Source organism: Motacilla alba, chromosome 1 (genome assembly GCF_015832195.1).
Source record: "Motacilla alba alba isolate MOTALB_02 chromosome 1, Motacilla_alba_V1.0_pri, whole genome shotgun sequence".
In the NCBI taxonomy this organism is placed as follows: Eukaryota; Metazoa; Chordata; class Aves; order Passeriformes; family Motacillidae; genus Motacilla; species Motacilla alba.
This window is the reverse complement of record NC_052016.1, coordinates 109,220,410-109,243,104: the sequence shown is the minus strand read 5'-3', so window position 1 is coordinate 109,243,104 and position 22,695 is coordinate 109,220,410. Positions and strand designations below refer to the sequence as shown.

The 22,695-nt window shown below is 40.0% G+C and overlaps 1 protein-coding gene across 10 annotated transcripts in view; it reads left to right on the top strand.

Moving 5' to 3' along the window:
• The window catches only part of SH3KBP1 (SH3 domain containing kinase binding protein 1), a 213,236-nt gene extending 193,734 nt beyond the window's left edge, over positions 1-19,502 (top strand). For 9 of the 10 annotated variants that reach the window (XM_038142201.1, XM_038142178.1, XM_038142188.1 and 6 more), the window contains 5 exons: positions 10,584-10,693; positions 12,002-12,127; positions 15,128-15,399; positions 17,031-17,094; positions 18,437-19,502. In XM_038142201.1, the coding sequence (XP_037998129.1) occupies positions 10,584-10,693; positions 12,002-12,127; positions 15,128-15,399; positions 17,031-17,094; positions 18,437-18,478 (614 nt within the window). In that variant the 3' untranslated portion in view covers positions 18,479-19,502. Of the gene's footprint in view, positions 1-10,583; positions 10,694-12,001; positions 12,128-15,127; positions 15,404-17,030; positions 17,095-18,436 lie in introns of all 10 variants that reach the window. The other variant, XR_005257534.1, reaches the window with a different exon arrangement.
• The last annotated feature ends 3,193 nt before the right edge of the window (positions 19,503-22,695 follow it).

Sequence of the window (22,695 nt, the reverse complement as noted above, 5' to 3'; positions counted from 1 at the left end):
AGAAATCCAGTTCAGGTCAATTTGACTAAACTTTACTGCATACACAAATTAAAATCAGTCTAAATGTCTATTGTAAACAACTCGTGTTCCTGACCCATGAACCGTTTAATCAGGAAGTCACCTGGAAAGCAGCAACAACAGGTTATTTTTTGGTCTTCTCTCCCCCTCCTTCCTCCTCAAGCTGGCAAAGCAGGAGCGATGCTGTTTGCCGGCTGGGTGCTGCGGAGCGCGGCCCTGGCTGAGCAGGGTGCAGCGAGCGCTGTCCTGGGGCAGCGGGCGCGAGCCCCAGAGCCATCTTCTGCCCCTGCTCCGAAAGCCCAGCAGCTGCTGCCGTCGCTCTCGGCGCTCGCTCGCAGCTGTGCCCACACAGAGCCGTGTTTGTGTCAGGCAGAGCCCGGGATCCTGCCTGTGTAAGCACTGCTACCTTTCAGCGGGGCATGAAATGTCATTTTGGCGTGGCGGCGTCTACCCAGGCTCCTCTGTTAGTAAAGCATTTCTGTAAAATAGCATCCTTTCGACAGCCAAACGTGCCTTTTCCTCAGATTTGGAAGCAGAACTTCAGGTTATAAAGGCACTTTAATTGCAACATAACGTCAGAACGCTAAATTCATTTCACATAGGTCTGTGAGCTTTCCAGCATACATAGATCTGCTTTTTGTAAAGCTTCTGCTGTTGCTATGGTTCTTCTGGAGTAGCAGGTATTATGTTTTTCCCAGGTTTTCATTTGCCTTAAACATGGAAAGCTAGAAGCTCATGATCAATTGCATGAACATTTTTATTGCAGAGATTATTAGAAAGGAATGGTATGGAAATGCAGACAAATTCCACCATTTAGTGTTTCTTAACTATGTTTACAAATCTGCTTCAAAGCACATAAGCCTCTGCTTACTTGAAAGTTATGAGTGCAGGTAGTGAATGCTACCTGTGAGTGATGGAGGTAAACTTTTTTATTCCTTGTTCTAGTTTCTTTGGAATCACTACCAGGATAAAAGCTTAGAGTGTTTTGTACTTTAAAGTTTTGTTGGTTATGGTTTTATTTTGTTTTGTTCTTAACATGTCAGGCAGGAAATCTGATTTATAGAAATTCTTGTTCATTTCCAGAATATCTAGTGAGAACGGAGGGTAGTGGAGGGAGGAATTTGGGTTGTTTGGGGGTTTTTTAGATGCAGAATAGGAGCCAACAGGAACCCATAAACCAAACCATAACATGTTGCAAAGGGTTTAGCTGATGTCCTCCTCTTACCACTTGCACAGAGAACTTATTGAGCTCAAGGATAAAATAGTGTGAGAACTTAAATAAGTATAACTTGATAGGGTCAAACGAGAATGGCATTCACAAGGGCAAATCATGTCGTTCTAGCCTGTTCGACAACTTGTTAAAAGAAAAAAATAAATAAATTATGGGTTTGAATTGAAAGGGGATCCAGAGATCAGAACTGTTATAAATTTTCAGGCAGCTTTTGACAGCTTGTGTAAAATATTGTCAAATAAATAAAAGGCATTTTAAGAGAGGGCAGAGCAATAAATCAAGGCTTAATAAGGAAAACCAATTCAAAGTGGATTAATGTCTTTTCCTATGAAGAGAGGTTTGGAGTTCAGAGCACTTTATGGTGCAATGTAATTGTAGAGATTTATGGGAAGTGTGTGATTTTGTTTAATTTATTTACAAAGAGAACAATGGGCTGGAAAAGTCTCGTGGCTACATGAGTTATTAGAAAAGATGATGGATGTGTGAGTGGAGTTGTCCAGTGTATTCCAAAACACTGCTGGATCTGGCTGTGTGGGGCCAGATAATATTTAACAGTGATATATCTTACTGGTTTTGCCCCTATATCATGTGCTCTGTAGGAAGGACAACCTCAGCTTCTCTGAGCCTCAACCATCCTGTCAAAATGGATTTGATTAAATCTACCATTTGGTATCTTTTCAGAAATCCAAATTTACACAAGTTAGAGTGAACCTATGTGACAGACAAGGTGTGACTTAGCAGTAGCCTTTGATAAAAGTTGAAGTTAAATGGCCTTTGTAGCAGCTTGGATGCATGACCATTCTGGTTAGTGGGCTCTTCTTCATTATTCCATTAGTCCAATACCATTCCCAGTCACTCAGAGCTCTCAGGGAGAGCAGGGGGAAAAGCAACAATCACTTGCAAGTTGCCTCACCCTCTTTCATGCTTATGCTAAGTACTGATGGTAAATTGTGCACGGAAAATGAATACCACAGCACCTCCTGGTTACTTTGCACTAGAGATGTTAAGCTGGGTGGTGGCTGTTACTTTCTTAGTCCTACAGCCAGTCTAAAGTTCTTCTTCCTTCCCTGCAGAGCAGAGGGATGGACAAAAAAACAATGGAGAGACAGTTCTGGTTATTAAAGCAAACCAAACTAATGCTGGATAGAGAACAGTTCTTTATTCTGTGAAGCCTTTTTAAGGATTTCTAAGTTGGTTCCTTTTCTTTACTATGATGAGACCGAAACCTCTGTGTTGGAGAAGATAAAGGGCTCTTCCATATGCCACCTCTCAAAAAACAAACAAGTGATCAGCAACAACAAAATCAGTAATGCCATCAACAACTGAGCAGCACTATGCTAGGCTGAATTTGGAATCCAGATTCAAAAGTTGCATTTTGTCTAGGTCCCTTGGAAATGGCTTTTTTGTGTTTATTTTCTGAGTAGTATTCTGACAGTGTTGTCTAACCAGAAAACCCCACACCATTAAAAACATTCTCCCCCCACTTTACCAATTGGGAAAATCACAAGTGCTTGAGCAAGGTTGAAGTGATGTGCAATACTGTTAACAATGTTCTGTGAGTTGCATATATAAAAAAGTTATTAGCTTATGGCTTTGTTTCCTTAACATTTCAGCAGAGCTGTGACTTCACATGTAAATTTCTTGATGATAATTCAGTACTGATTACAATTTTCCAAACTGCACTGACAAGAAAAAATTCTACTTAGCAACATCACTGCTGACTGTAGATAAAATGGCAGCTCTTATTTCTGTTGTCCATGCATTTACTTCTTTCACACTCTTTACAAAACCACTGGCAAACTAGCCATCAGATTATATTATTTATGAGGAATCATTCCCTATTCCTCCTCACTTTTGTTTTCTTTTTCCCTGTTTTCAGTGATGTCTTTACTTTCCTTTCCACACATCTTGCATTCAACTTTTCCTATTTACATCTCTTTGCCATGGCTAACTCTTCTTCATTTCATGAGGGTAAGGCTTTTTTTTTTTTTTCCATTTCTTTTCTATCCTGTCTTTGGTTTAGTTTACAGTGCATAACAAGCAAATACAAAAAGAAGCATTTCATAGAATGCCGAAGCATACATGGAAATTACAGATTTTTTTTTTAATTAAAAGTTGAAATTGAACATACTGTGACAGAAAATCTTGCATCATAGCATTGAAATGAGAAATCATTATCATTTAGTGTGTCATAAGAAATTTTAGTGACGAAGGTGACGTGCAGTTTACATGTGGTGTTTGTCAATGCTCTGGATTCATTAACTTGTTCTTGCAGACAGATTTTGTCATCACAAAGTGTAATGCATATATTTCATTGTGCAAAAGCATTTAGACACATACTAGTATGGTTTTCTAGTCTGAAAGAGGAAAAAAATCATGGCAAACATACAGTAAAAATTTGAAGAGTGTTCAGGGGCACTCAGTGGAAAATGTGTGGTCATGTACATTTGACCAAGGCTGTGGTTCCATCACAATGGTTACTTGCATCTGTTGGTGCATCTCTACCAACAACTGGTCTGGACTGGCAGTGGCTTTTTGAGCTTTGAAAATGCTTCTACAGCAACATAAGCTACACTGATAATGAACCCTGCTCTACAAACTGTTGTTCCTACATAGAACTACATTGATTTCAACAGCTTCAATTCATGCCTTATGGCAGAACTTGACCTTTCTTTAGGTGATGTGTTTCTTTTTAATTTCATAAAGAATTTTGTATATGAGGGCCGGTGTGATGACAGAAACATCTAGCAGATAGAATAGCTTAGTGGATGTAGTGGGTTGAGCACTGACCAAATGCCAGTGTACCTACCAAAACAGTGGATCAAAAACTAATGCTTTCCAAAAATTATATTGAGTTATTTCTGCAAGTCAGGATCAATCCTACGTCTTCTAACTACACACACACACACACACACACACACACACACTTTGGAATCCTGGAATCCTGAAACAAGTCTTGTCTATCCAAAGCAGGGTTGCTTTGGCATCAACTGATACTTTAATCCATATGAATTTAAGCTAAGTGATTTAAGGAATAAACCACAAAGAATTAAAAATAATGTATCTACTGTGGAAATGATCAGTTAATCCCCACAAAAAGCAGTTTCTGTGCTTTGCAGAAAGACTGAGTTGCACCGAGCCAAGTGGACACATCTTTCCAATATTTTTCCTGGCTCTTTACACATTTTGCTTAGTATTTATGAAAGCAGTTAATAATCTTCACTGGTGCTAACATAAGGCACATATGCCTTCATTGATTCCTACTGAAATATCTAGTGATGGTATGAAATATTGTAAGAGCTTCCCTGGAAGCTGCTCAGTGCAAGTCCATTTCTTAGCACTTCCTCAGACTTTAACCTGCAGAGTATTTGCTGGTGGATCATGAAATACTGGCCAAAGCCATGTCATTACCCATTCTTTTTTTTCTGTCTCTCCCTGCAAGACTGGTGCTAGCTTGCCTGAAAGGATAGTTAACAATACCCACTTGAAAATATCTAATAAGCAAACAAAAAAATATTCAGTATATCAAGTTTCCTTGAATTGTACTTGCAGGATTTCTAGAGCTGTATTTGTCTGGAGAGGTGATTGCTGTGCCTCTGACTGCAAGAAAAAGTGATCTAATAAGATTTGGCCCACACTAAGGAAAAAGATGGAGAATATTTCTGGTGAAACGTTGTAGAATGGAGCACGTTTGTCTTTAAATCACAGGCTGTTTTACTGCGAGATATTATAATTATTTTTGCCTGAAAACACAGAATGAATGTTGGAAAATCAGAAAATACTGGGTTTTAAATATAAGGGTTGGAGGACAAAATGTGACTCATATAATGAAGATCAAAATCTGTCTAAACCTCTTTCTATGCTGCTATTCATGCTCATTTTTATAGGGCAAAGCAAAGGAACAGAATTGCCCGACTGCTCAGTGAGTCAAAATCACCCATGAACATAGTTCTGGACTGTAAATATTGTAATCAGGAATATGGTAATGGTCCTTTATATAAATTAAGTAGGGCTCTTGCCCTGAAGGGTCCAGAAAAAAAGCAGTAAACCAGAAATTTAAATTGGTCACCATGTGTATCAAGTTGAGGTGCCTGAAAACAGCATATCCATTTCTTCTAGCTCCTCAGTTTTCTTGACCTTTGAGTTCTTTCTTGGCATGTTCCAAATTGTTAAAAATAAAATCCTTATGAGGGCACTGGCAAGTGCTTAGCAGAGCTCATTATGGCAGCTCATTTCTACATTCAGCAATTAAAGTGATAAAAGTCAGGACTGAAATGGGAGAATGTAATTGGGTGCTTTAGGAGAGGTTGTCCTAAAGTCACAGCTGTGCAGTGACAGTCCTGGGAAGCCAGGTGAGCTAGGCTGTTTCACCCCAAGGCACAGAGCTGTGTGGGCAGCCCTCCCTGGCACATCACTATTGCACTCCTGAACAAAGGAGCCTCGCAGCCAGGGAGCTCTCCTCCAAAAACTGCATTACCCAAATCTTAGAAAACAGTCCAGGATTCATTCTGGGTGAGATTTGCTGCCTGGACCCTGGCTGGGAGTATGGCTGTATTCCTCAAAGGGTACAGTGCTGCTCAGCATGGAGGGAGTAGCAGAATCTGGATGCTTGAAGTTGTTAAAATAATTATAGTCTTCTGAAAATTCCAACTAACATCCAGATTATTGAGTTCTTTTTACATTTCTACTATTTATGGAATGGGCACTACTGTGAAAGATTTTGTCTGCAGTGTGTGCCTCATTTGACACCTTTAAGGATTATTGCATTTAAAGACAGTATATATACTATTTCCACATGCCTCTTGTCAACCTGTTTAATGTATTGAAGATGATTATGGAATGAAATCTACCTTTTGTGACATAATCTTCTTCATAATCTTCTTCAAATGAACTGAATGCCAATTCTGCCTCATTTCCTGCAGCCCTGCTGTATTTCTGTTCTGTGAAACCTCGAAACCTCACCATTAACATTCTGAAATTGTTGATTCTCTTATATATCATTTCCCATTTTAGTTTTTTCAAGGTGAATTCTCTCTACTAATTAAAGAAAAATTCTGTCATCATTATGTATAAATGATTTTGCACTAACACTAAAAAACCAAAATGGAAGATAAAGCCTAGCTACGTTTTATGCCAGAATAGTAAATGCAGGGAATAAGATGGGTAAGGAAGGAAGCATAAACACTTAACTTTTTATTTCTGGGGTCTTTTGCCGGGCAGGGACTAAAGGTCATTTTCTAGGAAGGGACAATTCTAATGAGTTTAGAACTTTCTCTCTAAATAATTGTTTTCCTGGATCTGGGCATTTTTGAAAAAGTACCAACATCATCCTTTAAGTAACCATGTTTCCAGATGAACATAGCAATGGGGAGAAATAGTCTATTCTTAAGGTACATGGAAGGATACCAGGGAATAATTCTTGCACAGCTAACATTTTTTCATATTCAGGAAATATGATTGCTCAGTAAGCCAGACCTTATGTACTACACTGATATATTGAAATTATTCTGATGCCTTTCTCCCCATCTCATGAATTACTTCATGGATTTCCAGCTTGATCAGTGAGACAATAATAAAGATGAATGCATCTGCTTATTTGTAGAACAAATATCAACTAATTTTTAATTAGGGACTTAATTGATGGGCACTATCTCTATATTCTGTGTGTTTACTAGACTCTTCCTTACTGTTTGTTATTACCAGACAAAGAAAAAGCTGGACCAGGGCAGAGTCCAGGTCTGCTGGATGCTGATGTTGCTGTATACAATTAATGTGGCTGTGAATACAGTAGACTGTACTTCTTCTTTAATAAAAATCCATTTGGGCCCTGTCATGAAGGCTGTTCATTTTGTTTAGTATGTAAATTTAAGCTCCCAATTTCTGATAGCTGCAGAAATACAAACTAAAATCAAAATCCCTGCTTTTGATGACCTCAGTGAGTTTAATATAGTCAGAACCACACAGCCTTGCCTTCCACCAGCAAAAAATAATCAAATAACCAGCACGAGTGAATTACTGATTCCACAGCATATATGACAGCATGGCAGAAGTTTTATGAGTGGCTCTGTTACCAGTTCACTGGATGGGAATTTTCTTGAATGAATCTCTCCACAGGTGATGATTGTGGGAAGTGGTGATAGCCTTAGATGCAGAGCGGATTTGGGAGGAAGAACAACATTAAATAAGGAGCACAAATGGAGAGAAAAAGGGCATCAAAGAGTGCTGGAAGTGGATTTACTATTTTATTGTTGTACCAAGTGTCATCCATTACACTTTAATAGAATTTCATTTAGAGTATCAACTGAATGGCTGTGATTGCACTAGTTTTGCAGCAGATAACTACCTGTGGAGCCTTTATAGCCTCTGTTCTACTCTCTTTAAAATTCAGTGCAGGTATAGGCTGCCTTAGTTTATTTTTCTAGGTATCAAAAATGCATTCAGAAGTGGAAAAAATGTAGGATTCCCAATATTTCTTGATAATAGAAGCTTTGCACATAAATGTTCATCTTTCATGGTATTTATAAAATGCATGGAGCAAATTATGTCTGCAAATGCTTATGGGTCTCAAGGATGCAAATCTGTACATTTTCTGTTTATCAATACATTTTACGATTTAAACTTGAGTATTTTATTCTGATCAAATATAGAACTCTAGGTATTTACTAGTTTATTTAATCCAAAGAAACACGTTGAATTAATTGACTTCACTACTTTTTCATTGATTGTATTCCATATGAGTGTAGATACCTTCTGTAAGAGCAGAGAAAAGGACAGTGGCACTTACAGAATCATAGAATCTTTAAAGTTGGAAAAGACCTCTGAGATAATTGAGTCCAACCATTAACCCAGCGGTGTCAAGTCCACTACTAAAGCAGCTCTCTAACCACCACATTTACACATTCTTGGAATACTTCGAGGAGAAGTTGACTCTACCACTTCCCAGGGTAACCTGTTCCAATGCTTGACTACACTTTCAATGACATTTTTCCTAGTATCCAATCTAAACCTCCCCTAACTAAATTTCAAGGCACAACTTGAGGCTGTTTCCTCCTCTCTTATTGCTTGTTACCTGGGATAAGAGACTCCCATCTCACCAATCTCCTTTCACACTCCTGTGTAGACCACAGAAATGGAAAATGGGGAGAGGAAAGTCATGCACTGCAGCTTTCCTAGGCTGCAGAATAACTTCAGCCAATTTCCTGCCCCCAAAGCAGAAGTCTGCTCTTCCCCTCAGTTTTAGCAGCTTGAATCAGTCCTGTGGTACTGGTAACTGATCCTTCCTTCAGTGCAAGTATTTGCATGGCTTGGCACATGCCACTGAAAAATGAGCTGGATTAAAGCTTGCTCAGGAAAAAAAATAGTAAAAACAGTAAAGCAGGAGAGAGTGGCTGGGGCAAATGGGAGGATTGCTTCAGCCTCCATTTCTGCTCATGCGTGTGAGTATCACCCATTTAGAGGGAGAGCATATTTTTGATGTTATTACATTTTGGCTGTGCCATTTAGCAAAGTAACTCAGTAGTGAAGATTAAAGTTAGACAATATGTTAATATATTGATTACTGATTTGCTTTGTGATCTTAACTCATTTGGCTATCTAATGGGTCAGCTTAAAACAGGATATTAATAGAAACCAGCTCTTATACTTGCTTGCTATTTTTTTTCCCAGAAAACAAACTTTTCCTTCTGCTTCTGCTCTCCTGAAACCCTGAAGTTCTGTAGGGCTCCAGACAGGTTTTGTGCAATCTGCTAAAATTAGCTCATTTTAACTTTCAAAGCACTGTGGCCTCACCTGACATGCTGGGTACAATTGAGGCTTCAGATTGCCAAAATCCCACTGACAGACTGGGTGGGTGACCTACCTTTGCACACAGGCTGCAACAGTCAATAGAAAGAGCAATGACAAAAACACATGGTAGAGGACAGTGGGGTCACTGGCTATATATAGGAAGAGTCACTCCAAAAATAGAGTAGTATTTGGAGGTGAATGACCTCAGACTATTTCAGGGCTATTGAAAGAGCTCTCTTTTTTTTCTGGGTTTTTTTTTAATCTCTTGGTGATGGAAGGATACTGCTGAATAAGGAAGCTACAATCCCATTTACTTTCTAGCTGACAAATCATGAGTACTTGGAATCAATTTAAATGTCTTTCAGTGCATATAGTTTATTGCACAGGCCCATTAATTAATTTGTTTTTCTGTTGCATAATTTTGTACAGTGGTTGGTTGTAATATGACAGCAAAACTGGATCTTCAGAGATTTATTGTTCTGTAATACTTTGGAAAATTAAGTGCCTAGTATATAGAGCTATTAACTTAAAAGCTATTTTTTCCTACATGTGTGCAATGAAAAATAGTCTCTGAATAATGAATATCATTCCTGAATTTGATTCATATCTGAAAGTAATTTTGAAGAATTTTGATTTATCTTGTCTAAAGTACCTCTTGTGTGTTTTCTGACTCCTTCCTGCTCAACATATGCTGTAGGGCATTTTGAAATGAAGGTGAGTGAAACTGATACAACCCATAAAAATAGATGAATGGTATTAAGCCATTTGATTTATCCATGTGATCATGAGCTGTGGTATTCCTTGAGCCTCCACATCTTTCTTTCACGTAAACATGCTACCCTGTGGCTGGATTCAGTAAACACTTCCCCAGAGCTTTTCCCTGGCCATGGAGATGGTTGGTACAGCATTCAAGCAGACCTGCTTTCCCTGGACTCTGTACAGCTTCAGGAGCCTATTAGAGCTTTTACGTCCCATAGCCTCTGGACTACTGGAGGGAGATAGTCTGACCCGCAGTTACTGGAAATCATGGTGCCTCCAGCTGCAGGTGTCCAGGAACCTGCAGATCACTTCCAGCTTGATCACTCTCATTCTGCATTCTCCTGAGCAATTACTGCAATGCAGAGCTGACAGTACATTCCAGAGACAATGTGTGCACAGTCTCGTGTCTCCACGAAAAGGAAAAAAAAATTACTAACCCCTTCAGTAGCCAGATGGAAATTTTGAAACTGTTTATCCCATGCCGTAGAACCCATGATGTCATTTAGCTTTCACTGTGCTGAAAACAAAGCCAAAGGCTCCTCTACACGTTCCCCCTCTGCTTTATTGTGTTTGAGATGGAAGGGTAATTGTTCTTGGCAAGGGTGACTGGATTACAGCTGCCTTTGACTTCCAGGTTTTTTTAGTGCCATCACGGTGGCTAAATATGTGCAGAACACTGACACAGTGGGGAAAATGGGATTTCATTTCTTTGAAATTAGAAAAAAAATGTGATTCTTTCCCTTTGAAGACAATTGCCAGAAAACCAAATCGATTCTATTTTATTTTTAAGACTTGGAAGGTTTTGATTCTGTAATACCAATTGCTGAGAAGCTTAATCATCCAACTACAACCAGACCAAAAGCTACTGGCAGGCGACCACCCTCCCAGTCTCTCACATCTGTAAGTTAATTTTCCTTTTCTTTAAAAACTATTTTAAAAAATATTTTTTTCTGAATTTCCCCCCCCTCCTACTTGTGTTCCTTGGTGTTTTTACTACTTTTACCCAAGCCATTCCTTCACACGTACAATGAGGCAGAGAGATGCAGATCGGGAAAATTACTGTCAAAAGGCTGCCAGTGTTTTGAATACTGATGTTTTAAACATTCCCTTCCTTCTAAGGTTTATACCCCCTTATTTGGGTGCTGCCAAGTGTTCCTTGCCAGACATGACTGAGACCAGAAAAAATCCCTTATAAAAATCTTTAGAACAGACTAATTTGTGCGAAATATTGAGGGTTTTGAAAATGTTTCCCAAAAGAAGCATTTCTCTTGGTTTCTTGCAGACATTTACCAGATTTTGAGGACAAATAGACCATTCAGTGTTCAACAGCCCTCCCTGAGCTATCATGTGTTTCTTCTCATTAAGGTCACAGTTGTAAATACAAGGATGACTTAAATTTCACTCTCTATTATCTATCTTTGGACAAGGTGGTCTCATAAACAATACTTTGGAAACCACTGCTTATCTTTTCAATGTCTTCTTCTCTGGGATTTGGGGTTTGTTTGTTTCCATGCTTTTTGTGTTCTGGAATATCAGAATGAGAGCAACTACTGATGGTTACCTGGGTCCATGTTGCTGAAGAAAAACAAAGTGGGAGGAAGCAAAAAGGCTTATTGTGAAACTAATAGAACTCAAAAAAAAAGAGAATGTTTTAAAAAATGACTGCTGTCATAAGGAGAGAAATATAAAAGAGCAGTATAGAGGTTCTTCCTCCCCCCCATAGTCACATCTATGAGGAAAGGATCAGGGGGTGGAAAGAACCCTCCCTTTTTGTGCCTTTACCAAGAGGCTGTGCACAAGGCAGCCCTGCAGTGCCAGCACTGTGCACTGGCAGTGGCTGGAGCCTCTGGAGAGCAGCGGGGTGAGACCTGCTCTGAGCAGAGCCACGGCAGGGCCACCCAGGTGACAGAGCTGGCAGAGCCAGGGCACAGCACTCAGTGTCCTGCCTGGGACAGGAGGCTGCTTGCATCTTGTGATATCATGCAGTGCAAAGCTGCAAATTGATATTGATTTCAACTCATAAGCATACCTTATTTCTTAAATGCTTTGAAAGCAGTCTAGCTTTGAAAATAAGATGCAAAAAAGGGGCAGTAGGAGGACAAAGAGACCTGAATTTAAGTACTGAAAATGACAGCTTTAAAAGTTCTTGTACAATGACAATATTTGTGCTTTTTTTTTCTTCTTTTGTGGTGTGTGTTTGTCATATAGTCATCCCTTTCAAGCCCTGATTTCTTTGACTCACCAAGTCCTGAAGATGAGAAAGAAGAACATGTTTCCATTACTCACAAAACTCTTGAAGTGTCAAGGAAACCAAGAACTGTTACAATATCACAAGTAAGTTAATTGGACTGCCTCTGCTTAGCCTTATCACATGCATCTTCTTTTTTTAAAGCAGTACTGAAATATTTTAAATTTAATTCATCAGTCACCTGGTAACTGCCCACTTAAAGAAGCTTGAAATTATAAAGGTTACTAAAGATTGTTCTGTGCTTGAAAGGCAAATCCAAAATGAATTGCACAGTTAAAATGTGTCAAATAACCGTACTGTGAAAAAAATCCTTCTTGTGTAAATGCATTTTACAGAATCAGAGAGGCTGGGAAATAAATTTTAGAAACAAAGACCCTGTCTTTTTGCAACTTTAAATTGAGTTTACATTAGAAGAGTCTGTGAGCAGAGAAAATACAACTCTTTGACACACTCTAACAGTATGTGAATTTAAAATTGCAAATATAATCACTTTTTATACTGGTATAATTGTATTCATTTCATAGGCTTGTGCCATTCTTGCTGTATATTGGTAGACTACTGTAGCGGAATCTACTATTACAAAAAGAGTGTGTAGCTTTAAAGGTTGGAACTAATTTTTTAGTACATAAAGACACCTTTAATAATAAAAATGCTACATTCTAATAGTTTAACAACTGCTTGAAAGATGAAGTCATGCACTTCTGTGATCAAGTGATAAGGATAATGTTTTGCTATGTAGCTCCCTCTTCTGGGAGCACTTGCACCAAGGAATACTGCTGGGCTGACATTTCTAAGTTACATGACAACACTGTGTTAGATGTAGATGCTGTTCCTGTAAAATGAGATGGCTGCTATTAGAAAACAGCTACTTGAGGCTTTGATGTTGGTAGCCAGTTAAGCTCTGGAATAAGATGCTCAGATCAATGACTCCAGTTGTGCCTTGCTTGCCTGCTCCAGATTTGAACTCAGCCTGAAAATTCTTTTCAGTCCAAAGGAAACTTGCACTTACTGATAAATGGGGTTATCATCCATGAAAGATCTGTTTATAGGTACATATTACTCACACCCCACTCTGCTCTGGTGAGACCCCATCTGGAGTTCTACATCCAGCTCTGGGGTCTCTAGCACAGGAAGGACATGGACCTGTTGGAGCAAGTCCAGAGGAGGCCACTGTGATCATCAGAGGGATGGAGCACCTCTCCCATGAGGAAAGGCTGAGAGAACTGGGTTTGTTCAGCTTGGAAAAGGGAAGGTTTTGAGGTGACCTAATTGGGGCCTTTCAGTACCTGAAGTGACCTGACAAGAAAGATGGAGAGGGACTATTTATGAGAGCATGGAGTGATAGGAGAGGATGATGGCATGGTTTCAAACTGAAAGACGGTAGGTTTAGATTAGATATTAGGAAAAAAATTCTTTACTGTGAGGGTGGCAAGGCACTGGAATGGGTGCCAAAATAGAGAAGTTGTGTATGCCCCATCCCTGGAAATGTTTAAGACCAGGCTGGATGGGATGTGGAGCAACCTGGTCTAGTGAAAGGTGCCCATTTCCATGGCAGAGAGATTGGAACTAGGTGACCTTTAAGGTCCCTTCCAACCCAGAAACACAAACTAATTGATAAAATGTTAAAAGAATACTATTCAGGTCACTGAGTCAAGTTTTCAAGAGTGATTCAGCTTTCTTGTGATTATAATACCATTTTTATTTTTATTTATGGTCAGACTTGGTTTTTGTGCAGAACACATCTTGAATTCAGTGTTTTCCCAAATCAGGTTCTGTGCTCAATGAAGGTTGTATGACCTAACACTACAGCAGTATAGTAGGGAAGACTGTTTTTTGCACAGCTTGGTGGATCCTGCTCGTTTCTCCCCATCATAATTTTTCCTGATTTTCATCTCAGCACTAACTTTTCTCTCAAATACTTAGTTCAGCTAATGCCACCCTGCCAATCTCCAAGTCCTTGCTTGCAGTGTCTCCTTCAATTTCCATACCATTTATTCTCAGTATTTTGCCCTATTTACCATTCAACTTCAATATCTCTTTTTCAAAGAGAGTTGGAAGGTTGCCTAGAGCTTTTTCTTACTCTTGTCCAAATCAGATTTTCAAACATGCCTGGTAGCTGTCATATAATGCAGACACAGCACTGCCAAATAACAGTGCAAAGACTCCCTGTACTTGCCATTGTGATACCTGCACTTGTACACTGTTCTCTGTATGCAGTGAAGTAGATGGTCACGTATGGTTGGTAAACTGCAGATTTTCTAATCATCTAATAAATATAAAATTTTATATCACATTATATTACATGATATACATATATGACATTATGTAGCATATATGAGTAGAGGCTTGTCTAGTAAGTGGAGCACTGGATTGCAGTTAAGCAGCATGGAATCCTTTTTAGCTACCCACATGATTCCAGGGTTGTAGGTTAATGGTGTGTTTTTCTGTCAAGTTCCTGGAGGAATAAAAAGCTATAGGTAGTTATGGGGATTCATGAAAGCTTTGATTAACAGAGGACATCCACCACATTTATTTATTATTAATATCATTTTGAAGCCATGGGATTTTTTTCTATATATGTCATACCAACAAGTGAATCTAATGAATATTTTTCTATTTTCATAATGCTAGGGAGGACATGTAATACATTTTTTAATTTTTGAAAAAACTTGGAAGATTCCTTCAATAGATGGTGGGAAATTATGAATTTAATTTACAAAAAAATATAACTTGGATTCTTGGCCACGTGGTTTTGTGCTCTCTGGGAGACATCCATGGATGGAGATATGTTCTCACAAACATCTGAGAGAAACACTGAGCATCTGTCCCTGGTTTAACTCACTGCTTGGTCTGAGATCTTGGAAATGCTGTTGCTGAATTTTTGCATCACAACCAGACACCCTCTGAAGTGCACATACAAATATGATGACTAATCATTATATTTATCATACTTTTGCCAAGACTGTCCATGTTTGACTGTTGGAATTTCAGCATTACTGAAGCATGGTTAAATACTTAGCATTGGTTAGAGGTTTGATTTTCATAAAGCTTTCTGCAGACATTAAATGTTATTCTTTTCGTTGCAGGTGTCTGATAACAAAACTTCCTTGCCTCCAAAACCAGGAGGTCTGGCTAGTGGCAGTAATGTACAACCATCACTATCCCCTTCACCATCACCTGGATTTCACTCAATTGCTATGGGAACAACAGGCCACAGGTCAAATTCCCCATCCCTGTTTGGTACTGAAGGAAAGCCAAAGACTGAGCACTTGAGCCAAGGTCAGACTGCCCTGGAAGAGCTGAGAACACAAATTAGGGAGCTAAGAACCATCATTGAAACCATGAAAGACCAGCAAAAGTAAGTACTGCAAGTCACAGCTGTAGGTGGGATGGATCCATTTGTGCATAGTGTGGCAGCTTCTGATTGAATTTGCCTTCATGGATGTTAATCTGCACAGCTGCCATATGTGTTTGTGAGTGATTTTCATGTGACAGAACATATTCAGGGGTGAGAACCTCCGCAAAAAAGACCTGCACTATCCACCAGCTTTTTTTTCCTGTGTTATGATGCAAGTAGATGTTAATGGGGTCTTCAAAAAGTTACCTAGCAAGCTGTAAGCAGTGAATTTTGGTTTATTTGTCAATAACTACCTGGGAACTCATGTGCATTGATCATAATAAAAGGGGTGCATTTGTTATAGTTGCAGTGCAAATTGCTACAAGCTCTAAAGTTATTAAATTAATTTGTTATTTGACTGTTAGCACATTTTCCCAGGAAGCTCATGTTACTCGAATTGTGACTAGGTCATCCGAAGGCCTTTGTGTGTATGGCCTTGAATCTTGCTATTTTCGATTTGGGCACCTTTGTTTTCTTTAAGTTGCTCATTTCTTAGGAGAAACTGGGGCTGGCATGTAACTTTTGATGTTCCTGAGACTATTGAATGCTTTGGAAGCTAAACCTTCACTTACATTGTCAGTTGTGTGTAGCCCAGGCAGGAAAAAGAAAAGGGCAAGCAGCGTGCAGAGCCTGTGGCGGAACAGAGGTGTGCGGAGTTTGGGAGAAGATGCGGGAGGGCATGGTTCAAGCTGGATGTAGCCAGCAAGCCCCACGGCCTCGCCTCTTAGGCTGACCCTGCTCCTCTGGTCTCCCCGGCCCTTCTTGCAAGGGCAGCTTCCACCTACTGGTATCTGTCCTAAGGTGAGATCACTCAGTGGGAACATGAGAACGTGTCTGCTCCTTATAGCTATGTTCCCTTTCCCAACAAAGAAGAATGACAGAAAATCCATATTTGGGATCGTTAAGTCTTATAAATGAAGCTGAAGAGTTAGAGAAGGAGATTTTTTGGAGGTGATACAAATGAACAGCTGGACTGAAGAGCTGTATTTTCAAATGCATAATTCACTTAACTAAGATAAAAGGGCATTTTGGAATTTAAGAATTGAAATTACAAAGAGTTCTGTTACTTACTGTGAGATAGTAATTTTTTAGTGTTCTGTTGGAAAACATGGTGAAATACTCATACTACGTTAAATAATGCACGCTATGCACACTGAAAAAATGTACTACATCGTATTGCTGGCATAAACAGCTTTTAAGTGGCTTAAGGATGTGATAGGATGGGCAGGATTTGTGTTACCAGCTCCTATAACCCACCAACAGTCAATACATCTACATTTTGTATGGAAAAAGGCAACTGGGTGCTGATATGGTGTGGATACAGCTAGGCCAGAGCAAAGCCTGTGGATGCAGGGCTGTTAGGAGGCATTAGTCATTAGCCATGTGGGATGGGGCGGGGTACTGTCCCATAGTGAGTTTTACTTCTCTCCACTATAGCCTAGAGTATACAAGAGTATGCTGACCTCAATTACATGCTCAAAGGAAAAAAAATAACTAGTGAAGTGGGGTAAATATGTCTCCAAGAGATAATCTTTTGTATTTTACTAGTGTGGTCATTTCCATCCCAAGCTTCTTTTGCATTCTTTTAACAGAAAAGAGATTAAACAGTTGCTCTCTGAGTTGGATGAAGAGAAGAAGATCCGTCTACGATTGCAGGTATTTAAAATTATTTTTAATGTTGGGGATGTGTTGGCAGGTTTGATTTAGCCCCCTGCTTTTTGGGGGTTTGAAGAGTGATTTAAACAATGACCTTAACAGCATGCTTTAACTTGGTCAGGCTAAAGGGTCATTATAGGCCCCTTCAAACCAAAATGATTCCATTCTAATCTATGCTGTGCTGTACTCTTCTATTCCATGTACTTGATAAGTGGTTTGGTATCAATTATATTTTATATTTTTATGATATAGGGTAACTGTACTTCAAACTAGTGATAGAAAATTGAATTGTAATTTCACTGGACTGTTCCCTCTCTGTAAAGCACTTGGGAACATGCAAGGGGTGGCAGAACTGGGGATCCTCAATGTCTGTGCTCCAGGGCTGCTTAAAGGGCATTATGTGTCCAACCACATAGCAACATGGTTTCCTATAATACACAGTTCTTGTTCAGCTTAAACTGAAACTTATTCAGATAAAACACAGGGAACATTTTCAATAGCCACTGTTGATTTAGTCTATCAGGCCAGACTATTCAGAGTTATCCAGAGATAACTTTACATCTTTATGCAGAGACCTACACTGATGACTTTAAAAATATGATCTTACAGCTGAATGATTTTGGCCCAGTTCAAATGTTGCTTATACTAGTAAATGTTTAGATGCTAGATAAGATGGCATTATTAGCTTTACATGAAGATAAGAGTTAACAAAAAAAGTTAGCATTAGTTTCTGATAGACATGCAGTAGCACAGTTCTCAGTCCACATATTAAAGATCGCCTAGATGGTGGTGCAGTTGAACACAGGTTGAAACAGGTGGGTTTGAATAAATCCAGGACCCCTGCCTTAGGGTTTCCAGTGTCTGTCAGAGGGACCAAGTGTACAACTGGGGCTGCTGATGGTTTCAGCCACATCCTTTAAAGTATGGCTGTGCATCCTTCAGAGCCTTTAAGATGCCTGGTCACAGGCTTGATGGTTGTAGAAGGCAACCACCATGCTGGCTGTAAGTGCAGCTGCTGGTGCATGGACACGGTGCTCATTCTGCAGTAATGCCAGGCAGTGAGCTGTGGCTTGTAAGAGATGGAATTTAAAGAGATTGAAAGGTCTTGCAGTACATTCAATGACTGTACTTGTCATGATCTGAGGGAGGAGGCTGTGAATGGTCATCTTATACAGTTGAGAAGCACCTCAATTTGTGAAATCTGTGGAAATAAGAATGGTATAAAGCCTGTAGCTGACATCTGTGGACAAGAGGGAACATGCTTTTCAAGTGGCACCAACTGTGCCTCAGTTTGCTGAAGCATCTAATTTAATAAAACACTTTTTCTTCTGTTTGTTTTTAGATGGAAGTTAATGACATAAAGAAAGCTCTTCAATCAAAGTGAATACTTGATAGGTGGAATGTTGCATTATTCTTCATGACTGAGACTCAAATTTATGCCCCAGCCAAAATAACTTTGTGCCAAATGATTTAAGAATTGCCTCAACATCCCTTTATTTGAAGGATTAGCACAACAGTTTTTGATAGCACAACAAAAATACCAACGAGAACAAAATTTCTACCCAAAGCCGTGCTGTGCGGCACTAGTTGTGACTGAAATTGATCTTCTTGTGCTAAAGGCTCTCTACTTCAAGATCCTAGGTGAAATGAAAACTCAGGCAGTTTAGTCCATAGTGGTACTATTTTGATGATATTTTTCCATAAATAAAGTGTATTTCAGATTATCTGTTTACAAGCTTTATGATTTTGACTTTTGGTTTTTAATTGTCTTTTGTCACAGATTTTAAGATGTTTGTACTTCATATAGCCAGGAATGAATGTTAATGTTGGGGCTGAAGGGATTATTTTTGCTTCAAGATTGAACAGCCTACTTTTTGTTACGGTTTTAAGTTCTGTTAAATATGCAATTTTTTGTCCCCGGATCCCCTACAACTTAAACTTACATTGTGTACAGTAATGTATTTACAAGAAGGAAACAAACCAACAGAAGTCTGGTATTTGCAATGATTTGTGCCTTTCTTTGCCACACACTGACTGGAGCCGGTTGAGGCCAGGTCTCCCCATGTAGCTACCACGACGACTCCTGTCCCCAGCGTCCGGCAGAGGTCACCTTCCCAGTGCTCAGCTGCTCGGTCAGGAGAGCGCGTTTGTGCCAGCTGGCAGGACAAAAGGGCACAGCTGAGAGCAGCTTTGTCTGGAGTGGCTGTGGCTTTTTAGCTTTCCTGGTTTGGATAGGCCTCTCCCTCAACCTGAATGTTCATCTCCGCTTGATTTTCATTAGATGATTTAAACACCCACCTCTGTCCCCAATTTTGCACAGAGTGAACAGAATATGCATTATTAAAGCAAAAATAAATAAAAAGTAATCTATAAAACATGAATAAAAAGTTGTATTATTTCATGCACAAGGTTCTCTGTCGTGTGACAGTGTTTCATTTGCTGTTGATGTGGTATTGTTTACTATGTAATATTGGACACTTACAGACTGATACACTTCACAGTCCTCCTTTTGCAGCAGGATTGTCTTCTCAACATTTTGTTGAGCCAGATGCTTACTTCAGCTACTGTTTGCTTTCATTCTTTCAAAATTTCACATTTTCCTGGTTAACTAACCATAGAGTATCTCATATCTTGTCAGCCATCTCTGTTAAGTTTATGAAGTGTTTAAATAACAGATATTTTTGCATAGCATGGAGTGAGTGGGTAAGTGATGCTGGTGCTGCTTCCAAGTAACAAAACCCCCCACGTAAAGGATCTACTTGTCATCCCTTAAAATGCTAGAGCTGGCTCCAGCAGCACACCCTGTATCAACATGAACCCCCCCTGCCTGCCCGGAGCTGGGTGAGATGTAGTATGCAGTTGGCTGGTCACATTCACATTCACATATGGTTGGCTGAGTTCCCATAATCTTTTTGATATGCACAAATATATAAAATACACACTCCACCATACCCAAATCTGGCTTTACAGGTCTCAGCTGGCAGTACAGAACCTTACTGTTGGGATGATTTTTTTCTTCCAGAGCATCTGTTTTTATTATAACAGTGGAGTCTGAGATTTAAAGATAGAGTAGTGAAACTTGAGAATTTTTTTAAGTCACAATACATTGCTCAATGTACTCAAACAGAAACACTAATAAAATATTTTATCACTGAAATGCTCCTATGTAACATTTCTAAATATCTACATTAAAATATTTTTGTACAAAGAATGAGAGTCCTGCCATAGCTTTCCAGCAATAAGAATTTCTACATTATTTCCATGATTTTTGTAAAGCTAGTAGCAGAGTTAAGAGAAAAGAAGGAAATGAAGGGATAAGAAATAAGAATTCTGTTTGGGTTTGTAGTTATACATTTGCCGTATTTATCCAGGAATTAACTGCTCTGGATTCCTAATTCCCTGGAAAGAGATAAACTACTGTATCTGTGGTAAATAAAATATTGATACCTGAGCTGTGCCTCAGAAATATATCAGACATCTCGGAAGTGTTCCATCTTTTGAAAATGAAAGTCTGAATTTAGAACTAGATTCCAAAAGAAAAAAAATTACTTTTTTTTCCCCTCCTGTTGAGATGGTAACTTGTCATTTTACAAATCTAAGGTAGGAGTCCAGAAAACCATGCTTTGCAGAAGATGGTTAAATAAGTATTTGTGAAAATACTTTGCTTTGCTTTGCAAGTTGGTTTTTCTGGGAGAGGACACTGTAGAAATACAAGTTCTTCTTGCTGCATTCCATTATAATAATACAAAGTATTTCACATACAACATGGATTTTCCCTTTCTAGAGAATATCAAATATGCATTAAATGTGTGGATATAAACTGCTGCTTTTAAAAGTGTTCAGTTTTATATTTAAAGAAAACCAGAAAACACTGGTGAGGTACAAAGTGATTTTGCTGTGAAAATGATTAAATCTTGTTGTTTGAAGAGTTGTGTAAAATGACTTTTCATTGACATGCACATACCATTCCTGTAGCAGACTTCTGTTTAGGTTTAGAAGTCAGGCTCATACTTTTTGATTATAATATCCAAATTCTTGATTCAGTAAATTTTTGGTTCTTAAGAAAACAGTTTTATGTTCTCTTTTTGTTCTTACAATTCCAAAAGGAGCAAGTATTTCTTAATGTGAGATCACAGCCCTTAGAACTTTTTAAAATTCTACATGGAAATAAGATGGCATATACTCAAAAGTGTATTTTAAATTTTATCTTCTGCGGTTTTCTTATTAATTCATTTGTGAATGAGCAAAAGGTTCAGATCAATATTTTGTTATGCAAACAGGTCAAAGGACTGAAAACAACTCTTTGCAGTCATTTTTATGGGTTAATTTGTGTATGAAATGTCCATGAGCCCATGCACTGTGACAGACAGGACTGAAATTTGCACGTATGACACAAGGCGAGACAGAGCTGTAAAACACCCTCAGAAGTTCATGCTCTGCTGCAGTTACAGAACCCTTTCCCTCCTCTTGCTGTGGAGCTGTTGTGGTGTGAGCAGGCCCCTGTCCCCTGCTCCCCTCCCTCCAGGCTGTCCAGCTGCAGGGGCAGCTTCTTCCCTGCATGTCCCTGCGTGGAGCCTGTGGCACAGACGGGGCTTTGCTGCTGCGGGGCTGGCGTGGCCAAAGGTCCCTGGTGTTCCTGGGCTTTCCTTGGCCATGGCACAGCACAACTGTGCTGACACTTTCAGCCTCTGTCTGGGGCATTCACGCTCCAGGGGCCTGCCTTGGGAGCCGGGGGCTGTGGTTGGAGGTTGTGGTTCGTGGGTCCCACAAATACCAAGCGCCACAAGCCAAGGAGAGCACGGCTGGGTGGGGTGATGGCAGTGCTCCTGCTTGCAGCAAGCAGCAGCAGCCTCTGCAGGGCCTGGAAGAGGTGAGGAGACACTGACTCCAATGTCTGTGTCTCCTCTGAATAAAGACCCTGGGGCTGGAAACTGGACTGAAGTGCACTGATGAGGGAAGTGTGAAGGCTGGAGAGAAAGATAATTCCTTTTACACAGGAGAGCTGTGGTTCGGAAGCAGGATTTTTGTTTCAAGTAGAAACAGCTGCTTTTCAATTTGGCACTGAGGAGGCCTTTCATCCGTGTGAGGGTGGCAGTGCTGCTGGGCACCAGCAATTCCCACAGGCTTTGGCGAGGACAGGGTCCTCCAAGCCTCGACTTCTGTTCACGGCAATCCTTAGGTTAAAAAGAGCCAGAAGAGGCGGAGCTGAATTCCCCACACAAAACACTGGGTCATTGTGTCCATGGTTATTAATACCCTTCAGCCAGAACTTAGATTTTGCTCGGCACCTTGTGCCTCAGCTGACTCTGGAGCTGGCCTAGGAATTAGCAGCTGGCTGTGTGTGACCCGGCCCGTTCCCTCCCGGCTTCCTGCAGCTGCTTCCCTCCTCCTGAGCTGCAGCCTCCCCACTCCAGCCATTCCCTGCCTTTGGAAAACAACCAACTTTAGGTCACCACACCTGAAGGTGAGAGGGTGCCAGGCTTCCCGGCCTGGAACAGAGCAGCGGAGGAAGCAGAAGACGCCGTTGAAATGGCGGCAGGGAGCTGAGGCGCTGGGTGCGTGCTTTGAACGAGCAGCCTCGGTGCCACCAGCCCGGTGCCA